The sequence below is a fragment of the Glycine soja genome, chromosome 7, assembly GCF_004193775.1.
Source record: "Glycine soja cultivar W05 chromosome 7, ASM419377v2, whole genome shotgun sequence".
NCBI classification, from domain to species: Eukaryota; Viridiplantae; Streptophyta; class Magnoliopsida; order Fabales; family Fabaceae; genus Glycine; species Glycine soja.
In genome coordinates this window covers 36,321,718-36,339,403 of record NC_041008.1, presented here as the reverse complement: position 1 = coordinate 36,339,403, position 17,686 = coordinate 36,321,718, and the positions used below count along the sequence as shown (strand labels likewise).

Here is a 17,686-nt window from a genome sequence, read left to right as displayed (position 1 = left end):
CATTTTTTTCAAAAACCGATATTAACGTGACTTTGTTAACATTGGTTTTTAAAAAAAATCAATGTTAACAAAATCACGTCACTCAAGTTAACATCGATTTTCTAAAGAATCGATGTTAACCAACTTACGTTAATATCGATTTCTGAAAAATCGATGTTAACAAAGTCACGTTAGCATCGGATTTTCACAGAACCAATGTTAACAAAGTCACGTTATTTATAATTATGTTACCGCGTTTTTGTTGATATCGATTTTATATAAAACCGATGTTATTTATAATGATGTTAAAAGTAAACTTTATAGTAATGTAAGATAAATTAAAGCTGGTTGCACACCCTCATTTTGAGAAAATTATAACAATATATGTAGAGCTTTTATATTTTATTCCTTATTTTTATATATTTAAACACACTATTCCAAATTTCTCACTCTATTATCAAATTTTGTTTTTTACTCTGTTGTTGCAATTGGGGTGATGGGACAAAATAACGTTATACACACATTTATGCTCACATCTCTTCACTCTTGTAAAATGTTTACCTTTTGTTTACAAATGACTTTTGGTCATTATGTTCTTACTGGAAAACATCTATAGAATTTTTTTTTTATCTATAATATTTGAATTTGAGACTAACTTGGTTAAGAGTTAAGAGATCCGAACCCAATCAATTTCATTACAAAAAAAAAAAAACATTTCTTTCAACGACTTTGATCCTTTCGCGGGGAGAGGCAATGTCAGTGGGTTGATAACACTGGAAAGATACATAAATTCTTCAACATATGAACAGATAGGTAGATATCGAGTGTGTCCTCGTAGAAGTTTCTGAACTGAGTCTATGACGAGATCAAAGTCATCAGCGTGTAACAAAATATTACTACTAATTAATGCAACATTAACGGAAAGTGTACTGGGGTAGAATACTAGAATTAAATTCCACAAATTAGTGCAAATGAAATACATGGCAATTACATGAGTGATGTTACTATGACGACTTGATGGCGTAATTATTACAACAAATTAACTATCTTTCGATGGTTTAAAAAAAATAAAAAGTAATAGTAAAAAAATTAATTTTATACGTTATTAATGTTAAGATTTTGATTCTATATATAAATTAATTACAAAATATTTTAAATATAATTTTTACAAAAGTCATCAATCTTATTTAAGCTAATCTATAGTTAAATAATATTATAAACAATACTTACAATACCAATATATTTTAATTAATTTATTATTTTCTTACTTTTTATTTTTCATGTATAAAAATAGGCGCAATGCATAAATCTAAATATGAATTACTGTAATATAAATAAAATATATAATAGTTTTAAAAAATATAACTTTTTATATTGTCAAATTAAAAAAATAAGAATATTTTTATATAAAAAAATTTAAACATCATTCATACAAAAGTTATATACATTAAATTTAAATATAAATATCTAAGAGTCTCTTGACATAAAAAACAATGATTAAAAAAATGCTTAAATAAATTTTTCCTAATATAAATACTCGTGATACGGATTAATATTAATATGCATTAACAAAAAATAGAATATATTTTGATTTTAAAAAAAGAAATATAGACATCATTCATATAAAAATTGTATACTTAAATATAAATATCTAAGAAATTCTCTACATAAAAAACTAATAATTATAAGAAAAATCACCAAAATAAATTTATCCTAATGTGAATAATATATAGTGCGACAAATTAATATAAATAGAACATATAATAGTTTTAAAAATATAATTTTTATACTTTCAAAATAAACAAATGAATGCTATTTTGATATAAAAGAAATTTTAACACCATTCGCATAAATTTTTATACATTAAATTTAAATATAAATATCTAAAAATCTCTTAACATTAAAAAAACTTTGGTTAGAAAAAAAATATTAATCATCTCAATGGATTTTCCCTTGTATGATTACTCGTATAATAGAATGATATAAATATAGATTAGTGCAACATAAATAAAATATAAAATAGCTTACAAAATAATTTTTTATACCTTAAAATTAAAAAATAAGGATATTTTGATATAAATTTTTTTAAACATCATTCATAAAAAAACTGTATATATTAATTCTAAATATTAATATCTAAGAGTATTTTGACATAAAAAAACCAACAATTATAAAAAAATAATTTCAAAGGATTTGTCCTAGTATAATCATCCATATATGACATGTGAATATAAATATGAATTTTAACTATTGAAAAAAAAATATAATTTTTATAGTTTCAAATTAAAAAATATATGAAAGATATTTTAATATAAAAAATATAAACATCGATCATTCATATACAAAAGTTGTATGTATTAAATTTAAATATTAATATCTATGAGTCTCTTAGCATAAATAAGTCAATAATTATAAAAAGAAAATCATTTAAAAGTATTCGCCCTAGTATGATCACCTCTTCATGACAAATGAATATAAATATGAATTAAAGCAAAATAAATAAAATACATAATTTTTTAAAATATATAATTTTTATACTTTCAAATTAAAAAAATAAAGAATATTTTAATATAAAAAGAGATATTTATGTAATTCATATAAAGTTGAATATATCAATTAAAATATCAATATCTAAGAATCTTTTGACATAAAAAATAAATACTAACAAAAAAATTTCCAAAATAAATTTATCTTAGTTACGATAGGTGAATATAAATATGAGTTACCGCAATATAAATATAACATAAAATATTTTAAAATATATAATTTTTATACTTTTAAAATAAACAAAGGAATAATATTTTGATATAAAAAAAATTAAGCATCATTCATATAAAGTTGAATACATTAAATTTAAATATAAATATCTAAAAGTCTATTAACATAAAAAAAAAACAATGATTGTAAACAAAAATTAATCATCTCAATGAATTCCCCCTAGTGATAGATAGATATAAATATAGATTAATGCAATATAAATAAAATTTGTAATAGTTTAAAAATATAATTTGTACTTTTAAATTAAAAAAGGATCTAAGGATATTTGAATATAAAAAAAATTAAACACCATTAATATAAATCTTATATAAATTAAATTTAAATATAAATATCCACGAGGTTATTGACATTAAAAAAATTAAGCGTCCCAATAGACTTTTTTCTATATGTTATCTAGTGATAGATGAATATAAACATAAATTAGCGCAATATAAAAAAAATATATAGTTTTTTAAAAAAATATAAAGTTTTATATTTTCTATTAAAAAATTAAGGATGCTTTCATATAAAAATAAATATAAACATTATTCATAAAATAATTTGTATACACTACATTTAAATATAAATAATTAAGTGTCCCTTGACATAAAGAAAAAACTCAACAATTATATAAAAAAGTACTCAAATATATTTTTCCTAATATGGTTATCCTACAACAAATAGATATAAATATGGATTTACACAACATAAATAGAATATATAATAATTTAAAAATGTAATTTTATACTTTTAAATTAATAAAAGAAGGGTGTTTGAATATAAAAAAAATAAACATCATTCATTTGTATAAATTAAATTTAAATATAAATATTTAAAAGTCTTTATACATAAAAAAATTATAATTATAAAAAATATTAATCATTCCAATAAATTTACTATAACATGATTACTCACGTGACAAATGAAATCTAACATTATTTTATGTTCAATTTATGTTAATTATGTGTGTCCAGCTGATATAATTACATTATTTATTATTATTATTATTATTATTATTATTATTATTATTATTATTATTATATCTTTTTATATACTTTAAAATTAAAATAAATCATAATTTTATATGCTCAGTTTAGGTTATCACATAAGTAATTAAAATGGTAAATTAACATCACATGATAAAAGAATATTATAACGTATTTATTAATTATAATTGATTTGGATATATTTTATCTCTATTTAGAACATTTTAATTTGGATGTATATTCACATTCTCTGATATAGATATTATTTGAGCGAATAGGCAATTTAGTCCCTGAGATTGTAACCAGTTTGCATATTAGTCCCTGACTTAAATTTTAATTCATAATAGTCCCTAACTTTACATAAGTTTTGCAAAATAGTCCCTGTCGTTAAATTCTCAGGTGACGGCGTTAGTGAGGTGTATAGGTGGCAATTCAGTGCCACGTAGACTGTCCAACGTGGCATTGAGGTATGCATCTATAAATTCTCTCTCACGCAAGGTTGCTTCTTCTTCTTCTCCAAATAAATTAGGGTTTACGAAGCTGTTGGTTTCCCACGCTGAGTCGCTTCTTCTTCTTCTACTCTGAGGCTCAGTCGCTGCTACTTGTTCACTTGATTTCTCCATGTCTGCAAGTGACAGTTGTTATGCATTTTCTGGTAGTTTCATTCGGCAATGCCACCATGGAAGACGTGCAGCTATTCGAACTGCAAGAACAAGGAGGAACCCATGAAGGTTATTCTATAAGAGTGACTTTTTAAGTCATAATTTCGGTTGGCTATAAGAGTGACTTTTTAAGTCATATTTTCGATTGACTATAATAGTGACTTTTCAAGTCATACTTTTCTTTTGGCTATTAGAGTGACTTTTCAAGTCATATTTTCGGTTGGCTGTTAGAGTGACTTTTCAAATCATATTTTTGGGTGGCTTTAGAGTGACTTTTCAAGTCATACAAGAGGGTGTAATTCTAGAAAAAGGTTCCCTCAGTGCAGTGGGAATCTTATACAGTGATCTGGGCTGTTTTATCCTGGGGACTTCGTGGTTGATAATCTGCTTGCACATTTTTTGGCAGTGTCACGAAACGTCTTAAAGAAAGCGACATTGTCCGCGACTCAGCCAGTAATTTTTTCGGTTTGCCATAAACTATTATTACAACAATTTTAAGACGGTTTCGGCTCTGCTATGGCTACCGTAGATATTACTGGCTCGAACAACAATGACCTCAACAAACCTTTTAGGTTTGAAGGGTATCATTTCAAACTTTGGCAACAAAAGATGATGTTTTCTTTAACTATGAGAAAAGTTGCCTATGTTTTGAACACTGATATTCCAGTGATGCCTAAAGATGCTGAGAAGGAAGTGAAGGATAAAATGACTATGGACTTAGCTATTTTGAATGAAAATGATTACCTATGCAAGAATTTCATTCTGAATGGGTTAGCTGATGATCTCTATGATTATAGCCCATATAAGTCTGTCAAATTAGTTTGGCTGACTCTGGAAGAGAAGTATGATACTGAGGAAGCTGGGACTAAAAAGTATGTTGTTAGCCGCTACCTCAAGTATCAAATGACTGATGATAAATCAGTAGAGTCTCAATCCCATGAGATACAGAAAATTGCTCAAGAGTCATACATAGCTGTGATAACTGAGATCAATATGATTGGAGGATCAGATGGATGGTGGGTAGACACTGGCGCCTCCCGCTATGTCTGCTATGATCGTGCTATGTTTAAAACATACACGAATAAGAAAGTGTTGTTGGGTGATTCCCAAACCTCTACGGTTACTAGAACTGGAGATGTTGAACTGAAGTTTACCTCTGGAAAAACTTTGATTCTCAAAGATGTGATGCATACTCCAGAGATGAGAAAGAATCTGATTTCTGATTTTCTTTTAAATTAAGGAATAGTGGGGGTACTTCATCCAGTTATCTTCTTGCTATTAGTAGTGAAAATCTTGCACAACCAGAATCAGATATAAAGCCTCGAAGAGGTAAGAGAGCAAGAATTGCTAAAGAGTATGGGCCCGATTATATGACCTTCAAAATATACAACTACACATCCTAATATCAAAATGCAACAAAAAATTCTTCTTCAGTTTTCTTCATCAGCAACCTTCAAAATGCAACAAAAAATGGGTCTTCAGTTTTCTTTATACTGCATCATCTTTATCAGCAGCCTTCCTTTGTTTGGCTCTTGTTATGGTTAGCTTATTCCTTGCTATTGGTGGAACAATAGTTGCAGGGACCTACATGCAAATGCCAAACATGAATAATTGTAATATATAAAAATGGAGTGCTGCAACAAATTAGGTTGAGATAAAATTACTTTGTTGTGACGAATATTTACCATCAACTCCATGTCACTATCTTGTGACAAATGAGGCTGAGATAAATTAATCTCCACCAGATCTTGTTGAACATGAGCAGCAGCTTCTTCAGCCTCATTCAAAGCTTGTTCATCTTGAGATAATAGGTGGTCATCCTCATTTGAAGTTTATGGTGCAACATATTTCTTTGGCCTAACAGGAACTCCAATATTTTTACAGCTTCTAATGTTATGATTGGTTTGGCCACACCTTCCACATGTAAACTCAGCCAATTTCCTCTTTAGCTTATGTCCTGTGACATTGTCCTCGTCTACAGATCTCCTTCTATTTTTCTTTGGCCTTCCTCTTTGGACCCTTTTATATGGTGGAACAGGGTGTGTATACAGTGTCTGGGCCCAATATTGTGGTCCTTGGACTGGTTCAATAAAATGCTGGTATGTCTTATTATAAGCTTCTATTGACAGCCACTCATGACACATGTCCTCAGGCTTCCCTCCTTTGTGAGTTATTGTTGCAATGGCATGTCGGCATGGCATCCCTATATCAAAGTTGTAAAATCAGCACACATGTAGGTTAGGAATGAAAAAAAAAACTATAAAGAACACAACCTGTTAGTTGCCATACTCCACAAGTGCATGTCCATTCAGCTAAATTGACCTCAACCTTATTCCCCCACATGTGGACCTCATATCTCAAGCCCATGTTATCACCACACCAAATGGGAGTCCATTGATTAGCAAAATGAAATTCTTTTTCTAGTCTTTTATACTGCACTGGACATAATGGTCCAGGCTTTCCAGAAAGTTTAACCTTGCGGGCAGCCATGGTTCTCATGATATAACATCTAATTTCTTCAAGCATTGTGATAATAGGCTTGCATCTATACTGCAGAATTCTGGAATTGAATACCTCACAAGTGTTGTTGCATATATTGTCCACCTTGGGTATTGTACTGAAGTGGGCTTTTGTCCATGCTTGTTTGGGCCATTTATTCAAATACTCCCAAGCCTGGCAGTTGATTGTCTTCAAATGGGCCATATGGCCTTCAAACTTAGCAACAGTAGTGGATTTTGCACATTGCTACACAATTCCTTTAAGTTCCTTTCTTTTTCATTGCTTTGTAAAATTTTTCCAAAGATGCAAGACACAGAATCTATGAGGTGCACCAGGCATGACTTCCTGTAAAGCTGGAATAAGTCCCTGAAAACTTGCAGCAAAGTAGTAAATACTTCTGGACTAGTCCCTAACTTATGTCATTAACTTCAATTAAATACCTAACTTATGATAACAATTGCAAATCACACCATGTCATACCTTTTGCATGTCTGACATGAATTTCACCCATTCTGTATGTAATCCTCAAGATCTTCATGCAACAAAGTTAAAAACCATTTCCAATTGTCTTTGTTCTCAATGTCCACAACAACATAAGCAATAACAAAGATGTGGTTATTTCCATCAAGCCCAACATCAGAGAGAAAGTTTCCTCCAAATGCACTCTTTAGAAAACATCCATCTAGACCTATGAATGGTCTACATCCAGCAACAAACCCCTTCTTACAGCCAGCAAGACAAATATATAGCCTCTGCAATTGTGGTGGACCTTCTGGACTTGGCACTGTGTTGATCTTAACTGTTGATCCAGGATTGCTCCTTAATAATTCATGTGCATAATCAAATACTTTGGCATATTGTTTCCTCTCATTCCCTTCCACTAGTTGCTTTGCTTCTTTCATAGCTCTCCACATCTTTGTAACTTCAATGTGCACTCCAAACTCTTGCTTGAAATATTCCAAAGCTTCAACACATTTAAGGGTTGGCTGCATTCTGAGTTTGCCCTCAAGTTTACTGACCACCCACTGTCTATTTGCTTGTTTGTTGTTCACTTCTCTACAGCAATTATGGTTATGCTTAAATGTCTTTATCTTAAAAGAGTTTCTAACTTCATTCTTTGCACAGTAGATTTCCCAATCACAAAATGCCTTCTTGCATTTTGCTCTAGCCCTCTGTTTATCATTCTTCTTCCACTTGAACTCCCTGCCCATCAATATGCTATACTCCCTCAAGGCAGATTTAAATTCATCTAGAGTATCAAACTCCATCTCTAATTCCAACTTTTGTTCACCAACTCCTCTACTTTGACTATATTGAGGATAAACTTCAACATCCTCATCTTCATCATCACTACTAATGGGGATATTAAGCTCCTCTTAATGATAACCATCTGTCTCAACTTCAGCTTCAACTTCATTCATCATACAAGAGAAATTTATAAACCACTCATCACTGTCAACTTCCTTTTCCTCCTCACTATCAGCAACATCTCTCTCTTCACCACCAGCATCTCTCTGCTCACCAGCATCAACATCCCTCTGCTCACTACCATCTCTTTGCTCACCAGCAGCATCAGTATCCCTCTGCTCACCACCATCTCTTTGCTCACCAGCATCAGCATCCCCCTGCTCACCAGCATCTCTCTGCTCTCCAGCACCAACATGCTCACCAGCACCAACCTGACAAAGAGCGCGAACCCTCACAATCACGAGAATGCAGGGGAGGGAAGAGCAAACCAAACCGCAAACAGTTAAAAAACCCTACAAGCAGTAAGACAGTGAAAGAGAAAATGGGTTTACTTCATTTTTGATTTCTTTTTAACCTAATTTTTCAATTCAGTCCTTACCTTGCCACATAGGATTGCTGACTTGGATTCAAACTTGCCACATTGGGATGCTTATGTGGACTGAGGTTTGTCAAATAGACATTTGACTAACGGAGGAAATTAGATTTTAACAACAGGGACTTATTTGCATAACGGAGGTAAAGTTAGGGACTATTATGAATTAAAATTTAAGTCAGAGACTAATATGCAAACTGGTTACAATCTCAGGGACTAAATTGCCTATTCACTCGATATTATTCGAATGAATCTTCTATTTTTATTTTGATGGTCATACATTAAATGGATAATTTATTAATATAATGCGGCAACCAATGATTACTCACTCGAGTAATTTTTTTTGTTATAACAAATAATGAAAAAATAGAATAAAAAAGATTTGTTTTTGGTTTTTGTAAATCTTTTGCTTTCGTAATTTTTATTTTATTTTTGCAATTAAGATTTAAAGTTTTATTTTATATTTTTAATATAAAATAAATATTAGTCCAGTTTTCAAATTAATTTTTGATAGAAAAATAAAATAAAGGTCCACCATTTTTAGAACACGCAAACAGACTGAAAAACATATAGAGGTCAAGCATATATATGTATTGATGCATAGGGGTGGTAAATGGGTCCAGGTCCATGGACTGGCCTGTGGGACCCGTTGTCCGCGCGGGATACGGACCAATTTTTTTAAACGATCCATGGTTATGTCATATTTTTGGGCCCGTCTCGCTTAACCCGCGGACTATGCGGGTTTGGCCCGTGGGGTCCGCGGGTTACCCGCAGCCCGTGTTATGTTTGATTTGTGTGACCCTGACCCAATTATATTAGGTTTGTTTTTTCTCTTTTTCACTTTAAACTTTTCTTTTAAAATAACAGATAAAGAAATATATTAGATAAGATAAAAATTTAAAGATAAAAATAAAATATTTAAATTAAAAGATGATAAAGATAAAAAAAGGATAAGATAGGAAAAATAAAAGATAATAGAAATAAAAGATTAAGATAAAAAAATAAGTAATAACATGTTAAAAATCTTCCTTTTTGATATTTTCTCGATCTTTATTTTCTTTTAATATATCCTTTTTATATCTGCAAACCATAAATAATAAAAATATCAATTCTTATCATTTAAGCTAAAAATAATTGTTAAATAAATATTTTTAAAGATATTTCAATATATTTTTATTATAAAAAATAGCTCACATTATATTTAGCAGTTATCATTGTAGTAGGCTAAGAATACTTTTTCTCCTCACGATCTTTCTCCACCACGCAGTCACACACGCGCGCAAGTCATACGACTCTTTCCCTTACAAGGAAAACAAAACGCGACTCACATTCACACAGTCACGCGACACACCACAGCGGCACAACCTCGACCCACCACCGCGCCACCACGCAAAATACATCTCTTCTCTATCTAGAATTTGTTTTTATCCTATTTTTGTTGGGACTGATTCATTGTTGTTGTACTCTTAAATGTGAAGATGAAGAAGACTCAAGCTACTTCAAATATGGAATCATTTGTTGTTGGAGATGTTTAAATTTCATATTTTAGATTTATTGCTTGGATTTTCTTTTGTTAAGACATTATTTATTTTATTGATGTAATTGACTAATTATTGAGATTTTATTTACATCTGTATTGAACTTAATTTGATTGTATTGTATTTTTATTAAAACTGAAATTCTTTTAAAACTAGGCCCGCAGACCGGCCCGTTTGACCCGTGAGGTCCGCGGGGCGGGGGCAGACCAATTTATTTGGTCTGTGTAAGAAGCGGGATGGACTGGCCCGATCCGCTGTCAATACAGGCGGGCCTTACGCGGGACGGGTCGGCCCGCTTACCCACCCGTACTGATGCATGTGTGAATATAAAAATCAACAAAAATAATTGACTAACTAGTTTTTTGTTTTTTGAAGAATCAACTGACTCTAGACTCTGGTGGACAAGCAATCTTTACAAGAAGTGATTTTTTTGTCTCCAAAGGTACAACAGTTGATGCAACAACAAAACCACATTAGATACTCAAAGAAAGAATAACCAGAAGATACCAAATGCTTGTGTAAACATTATATAGTTATATTAGGTCCTTGTAAGCTATTGTATGTGGAAAAAAAAGTATAAAAGAAACTACCAAGGCAAATACTGATCCAAAACACTCAATATTGAAACAGATTGAATGAATAAAATACGGCATGTATTAAATATATTCATGAACGTCAATATGACAAAAACCTCTCTACTTCACTTCATGGAAATGCAAAAGAAATTTTAGAGACACATGAATCCATGTTATTGAATCAACCACATTATTTGATTTATTTCAATTAATTAACAAGTATTTGATTAATGAATTGAACACATTATTTTAACTTACCAATCACACACTCAGATGGTTGGATTCAAACTCAGAATAGTTTGTTGTTGAGGTAAGGTAGTGCTTCCTTTGAACAAATGCAAACAAAAGTAGTGCATGTTTGAGTCAATGTGAGTTTGACTGATTAAATGGAATAACTGGATAGGCCGAGGTTAATTAGTAATTGTACGTCTTCAGCAATAAGGGGGTAATCAGAGGGGCTGTTAATATAGGCAAAATCTAAAATGTATAATTAAAACCATTTAGACATATACATATTAATCCACAAAGCTACATCCCGAACATCGTCACATGCCAATTCACTTGGCAAAATATTGCCAATGGAATTCCACAAAGAGCATCAAAATTAAAAATTGGTCACATAGGACAGATAATGAAGTTTTCAAACAAAGTGGACTACTTCATTATAAAGAATGTTGTCATGAGTGAATGTGAAAAAGGTTAAAATCGCATAAAAAAAGTAGAATAATAATATTAAAAAATGGCTAGTTGCCAAATTGGAAGTCTAGAACCAAGAAAAAAAATAGTTCAGATATATCAACATGGAGAACATTAACTAATAAGTAGACCTATTTAATATCTATTAAAAGAATGAACTCAAAATTTAATCCATTTTTCTGTTACATGCATACATGGTCCGATTAAATAGCCATCCTCTGCCAATCACGATGTCTGCTAGTTCACTCAACAAGAATTTGGGAATTTGTTTCTCAAAGATGAAAATTCAAATTTTAGTTTCCGAAAGTGAAAAAAGTGTGACAAATTCATTTATCCGTTAACTCTCGTCCGTTAATGAAAGAACTTACGTGACACTTTCAAGAATGAATTTGTCAGTGCCTTACACATTCAAGGATGAAAATGACTATTTACCCACAATATAATTTAATCTTCATCTTTCTTCCTTTTTTAATCGTTACAAGCTTAACATTACAATAAACGCATAAAAAAAGAAAGCAAGCATAAATTATAATAAACATAATAATAAGTATAATATTGATTAATAAGCATAATTTGTCAGTTACTCTGAAATTTCTATTGTGACAACATTAGGTAGTGGCAAAATTAAGTTGAATCTCATTTTTTTTAAGGATTAACTTAATGATTGTGTATTTTTTTGTTTGAGTCTCATTTTTTGGATAAGCTACTGTGACATTAGAAATTTCAGAGCAATAAATAGATTATGCTCATTAATCAATATTATTCTTATTATTATGTTTGTTCTAACTTAGGCTTGTTTTTTTTAAGTGTTTATTGTAATGTTATGCTTACAATGATTAAAAAAAGGGAGAAGATGAAGATTAAATTATATTTTTGGTAAATAGTCATTTTCATCCTTGAATGTATAGAGCGTTGACAAATTTGTCCCTAAATATGTCACGTAGACTCTTTCATTAATGGTAACGGATGAATACATTTGTTACACTATTACACTTTCAGGGACTAAAATTTGACCTTTCAGTTTTTGTAAACGAATTTGTCTGCACTATACCTATTAAGAGACAAAAATGACTATTTATCCAAAAAAATTTAGATCTACTATCATAACTTAATATTTACTAATTTTATAAAAAAATAATAAATTTGTAAATACAGCTCGTTGTGCTTAATTTGGAAATGAATAATTGGAAAAAAAGTATTTCAGTTTTGTTAATAATTGCTTTAAGGAAATAGTTAAAGAACTTTTTAATCAGTTTTGTTAAAAGTAAAAAAAAATTGCGAAAATTTGATATTTAAAAGCTTATTGGCAATTAATAATGCTTACAAACTTTCTTCACAAACTTATTATTCACTTGGATATATGGTCTGTTCTAGTTAGAACTCAACAATTATTTATAGGGTTGTGTTCAGTTGAGTAGAGTAAATGGTGGTGGTTTATAAGAATCATCAAAGACATGGGAAAAAGTTAATTGAGTTGTGATTGTGAAAGATAAAAATAGAGAAAATTAGGAGAACAAGAAAAAAATAAAATAAAATGCATACAGGCAGTATGTACAGATGAAGAGAGAAAGAAAATCTTGGGTACCAAGATGCAGATAGATCCCTTCAATCTCAGAGCAGTTCTTTGTCTTATATACAAAACTTGCAACAAAAACCAAAAAAAAAAAATATAAAAAAAAATAAGTAGAAACAAAATTAAAATAGAAAAAGAACAAAGAAAGGGAAGATAGGAAATGGGAAGAAAATGAAGAGTGACCTTTTGGTGAAATCGCTTGGTTAGGCCCACACTATTGGGGATAAATATGTATGTCCAAGATTCAATTCATTATATTATTAATTTTAATAAAAAATTATTTTTTATTTTATTATCATATTTATTATTTTATTAAATTATTAATTTGATAAGTCCTTGATTAGAATTAGAGGATTGTTATCATTATGATAATGAGAAACAAGTGCTTTATAATTTTAATTTAAATTGTTTTTTATCGTAGGATTTTTGTGAATAGAATATCAATAATTCAAATAAATCAATATATATGTAATGATCTATATTAGATAAAGATTAATAGATCTCATTTATTAAATTACATGTATAGATGATATATGTGGATGCCATCATTAAACTAACTTAATTGAAAATTTCTAATAGTTATTACCTAGATATGTCGATAAGAAGTTCTCAAGAAGAAATATAATAGTTTATTTGACTTCAGATTATTTGTAATTAACAAGTTATTTGCTATATTTTAATTTTAGACACGTAATATCTTAGGACATTAATTGAATGAATATTGAATATAATTAAATACTTGTAGAATTAATGATTAATCAATAAGGAATCTATCAACTCTAGGTAAATGACTTTGAGCTCTCTAATAGAATTAAGACCTTGGACATGGCAGTTGAATGAAAGAAGAAAAGAGTTTGTCATTCGTCGATTAAATGTGTTAGTTTATTAGAATTTGACAATAATATTATACTCTAGAGTTAACCTTGAACTACAAATGATGAAAAAAAATATTACATTATTCTTCTATTGGTGGTTCTTGAAGGTAAATGATGTTATTTTATGCTATCCGGCTGACGTTAAGTAGTGTTACTAAATACTTACCTTGTTAGTAAATTAATTACAATTAATTTATTATTGATTTAGTATTGAACCTACGAGGTAACATACAAACGAGTGTTTCAATCTTTGCAAAAAAAATATTTGACAATTAAATTTAATCAAATAAATATTTTAGTGAAATATTATTATATTTTTCACTAACACCAATAATATAATTAATATAAAAAAGGGAGTATTATTTTATAAATATGAAAGTCGTCCATAAAATAAGAATAATATTCTATTGTTACATATTAGGAATGTGATTAATTATCGTAATTAGTCATGTGACTAATTGTGAATTATCTTTGTTTTATATCAGGCAATTTCTTAAAATAAGATGAGATAATTTTTATTTTTATAAAGATAAAGAGATATAAAATTATTTTAAATCTTTCCTCTTTTTTTTCCTTTGAAAAAGGGTCCAAATTCATATTTCTTTAACATCATAACTAGAAACAACATTTCATGAGACATCCAAACGGACATTCCCATCGGGTCCAAATCTCTTGGCAAATTCCCGAAGGGGATTTGGTCAACTCATTTTCCCAAAAAATGGATTTAAGATTCAACCACCCATTTTTTTAATCTTAAATCCTATTTTTGAGCTACTTAGAGGCATTTTTTGGGAAAATGAGTTGACCAAATTCCCATCGGGCATTTTCCAAGAGATTCTTCATTCAATTTCGAGCATTTTGACATATTATGGGCCTCAAACGGACATTCCTATCAAAAGTTATACGCGTTTGAAGTTAATTTTTTTTTTCCGTAAAAAGCATTTCGTCCGTACGAGTGGCGGGACCCGCCACGTGGACAGCAACTCGCCAACTCCACTGGCAAGTCCACCAGGCGCCGCCACGTGTCCAACTCGCCAACCCCACTGGCGAGTCCCCTTCAAAAACAGACCCCCCCTGAAAAAAATTTCAAAACAGCCCCCTTTTAGGAATTAGTTTCTAAAAGTAACCTAGTTTGAGAAATTTGCCGTAATTTGGGTCAATATCCATATACAGGTAAACCAATGTCAAAGTTATGCAAGCCAGTTCATTGATTTGACCCCGAAATAACTTAATTGGATGGGAAGCACCTTGACATGCACACCATAGAAATGTAACACCATAGAAATGTAACCACAAGGCACACACACAAGCATTAGGAAATTGACAACTTTTGTTCCTTGTATATCAATTAGTTAAAAATAGCTCCCAGATTCACGTTGCAAGTATATATAGATATAGTAATAAAGCAGTATTTTCATTCCATGCCTAAGCAATGTTGGCATGGCAACCACCTCTTCCATTGTGGTGGAGGTTTCGATATCCACTTTCATGTATCAAGAGTGGACATTCAAAAATTTCAATAATATTCATTCTTCTTTTTTTTAGCTTTCCTTCAAAAAGCAGTGCGTGCTACTCGGCAAATTATCCTAGTTCCAAGATGGAAAATGAAAAAAGAACGAAAACCTTGTGATTAATTATTAGAAGAAAAATAAATAAATAAATAATTGGAGAAAAAAAAATGGAAACGTAAGAAACGGAGTGCAAAGTGTAAAAGACTTCAGCTTAATCCATTCAACAACTTGAAAATCCCTATCCCTTTTCCTCAGTGTTATCTCTGTCTGTTGTGTTTGAATTTTTCAGTGTGCACTCTGACTCACTGCCTTTTTTTATGTAAAGAAAATTATATTTGTTATTCCTCTACCATTTCCCCCTCTTGACATGTGTCTCACGGCACACCACTTTCATGGATAAGGTCTCATTGTTGCCTCATATTGCTCTTTCATTTTCTAATTGACAGCTACTACCAGCCCTGTTTTTAAATTCATATGAAAATCTCCTTAAAAAAATTGAGATGAAAACTATAAACAAGAGGTACCCATGTCACCCAATAAGCAAAAAGTTACATTAATGATTAAAATGATAAAAATAAAAATGTAACTTTTTTTACTGAGAATTAGATAAATTATTAAACTACTTTGAAGTAAATTTATTTTAATTTAATAATTAATAATTTAATTGCCTAATTTTTGTGATTGAACATTAAATTTATGCTGAGAAAAAAAGACGTCTCATATTTTGATAGATAATTTGTGTAATTAATGTTTTGAAACATTATATTATCAAGATTTTATATAAAAATTTATGTATATATATATGTTTAGACAAATTTTTGTTTATATATTCCGTTTTCTTGACATTGAATACTGATTTTGTCCCTGTATTATGTACTTATCTTTTCTGAGCTGGTTGAATTTCACTCCATGTAATTTTCAACTCACTCTTATGAATATATATATATATATATATATATATATATATATATATATATATATATATATATATATATATATATATATATATATATATTACCTGTTGATTTGTCTTCCAACAAAATGATAACATTAAAAACAATAATAAACATTCAATTTAATTTATTAAAGTTTGGTATTGGAATGTGTGATTCTATAGCGTTCTAGTCCTCTGTCCCTGTGTGTGCTCCATATATGTAAGTCTCATCTCTGTCAGAATCCAGTGTCTACTACTGTCTACCGACTCTACCATCAATCATCACTAACACTTGTAAATTCTCCCTTGACTTCCTTACTATTTCCATAGCCAGGTGTGCCAATGCTTTTCATTTTTCTTTCAACGCATTATCATCCTATGCCATCTTTACATCACATACATATCACTAGTGGAGCTCCCATCTACACTACAGAGCAAATAGTCACTCCGTGAAAAAAATGCCTCAAGTTAGACATATAGTAGCATCATATGATTCACATCCCTTCTCTTCTCTATGTAGCTTGTAATGGACTCAACATTTTCGTGAATCTTGTAATGAGTACAGCTCCTTAAACTATTTATCATGTTTAAAATTCTGAACAAAATAAGTTTGTCTTTATTATTGAGTAAACCATTATACCAATCCTTGAAATTATAATAAAAAATAATTTTTAATCCTAAAAATTGTAAAAATAAAGAAATTAATCCTTAAATTATTATTTATTTTAGTTTCTAAATCATTTTAATCATAGGCTTTAACAACTACTATTAGTTATTTTGGGTTCTTAAATTTATTGTGCAACTGTGCATCAATCAATTTATTCCTTGACTTTGCTGTACATTAGTCAATTTAATTACTAGCGTCATCGATAGGCTGATTTTGTATATAATTTTGTATATACTTTTTTCTGGTTAGGCTTTGGTTTAATTTGGGTGGGAGCACCTATTCAATAGGCTGATTTTTTTTCGACAATGTATTATAAATGAGTTTTTTTTCTTTTGATAAATTTAATAGGCTGATTTGAAAATTTGATGAAAGCGTATGAAAGGGCATGAAAGTTCAGTACCCTATTCTTAAGATAATGTATTTTATTGCTAAGCCTCATCCGTATATTGTAGGACATGGAATGCAAATTTATCTTTACTCACTTAATATGTCTTGTCTTTTTTTTTTCAAATGTAACACTCACTTTCTATTTGTTTTTTTTATTGCACTCAATTTCTATTTGTATTAGTGGATAATTTTAAACCTTCCCTTCCT

At 29.9% G+C, this 17,686-nt stretch overlaps 1 protein-coding gene across 1 annotated transcript; it reads right to left on the bottom strand.

The window, feature by feature from the left end:
- Positions 1–7,386: 7,386 nt before the first annotated feature.
- On the bottom strand, positions 7,387–8,151 carry LOC114420633. Its single transcript, XM_028386478.1, has one exon. The coding sequence runs from the start codon at positions 8,149–8,151 to the stop codon at positions 7,387–7,389; it is 765 nt and encodes a 254-aa protein (XP_028242279.1).
- Positions 8,152–17,686: the final 9,535 nt, after the last annotated feature.

Bases quoted from the DNA above. Each gene is read 5' to 3' on its own strand.
- LOC114420633 (XM_028386478.1), bottom strand. From the start codon at position 8,151: ATGGAGTTTGATACTCTAGATGAATTTAAATCTGCCTTGAGGGAGTAT.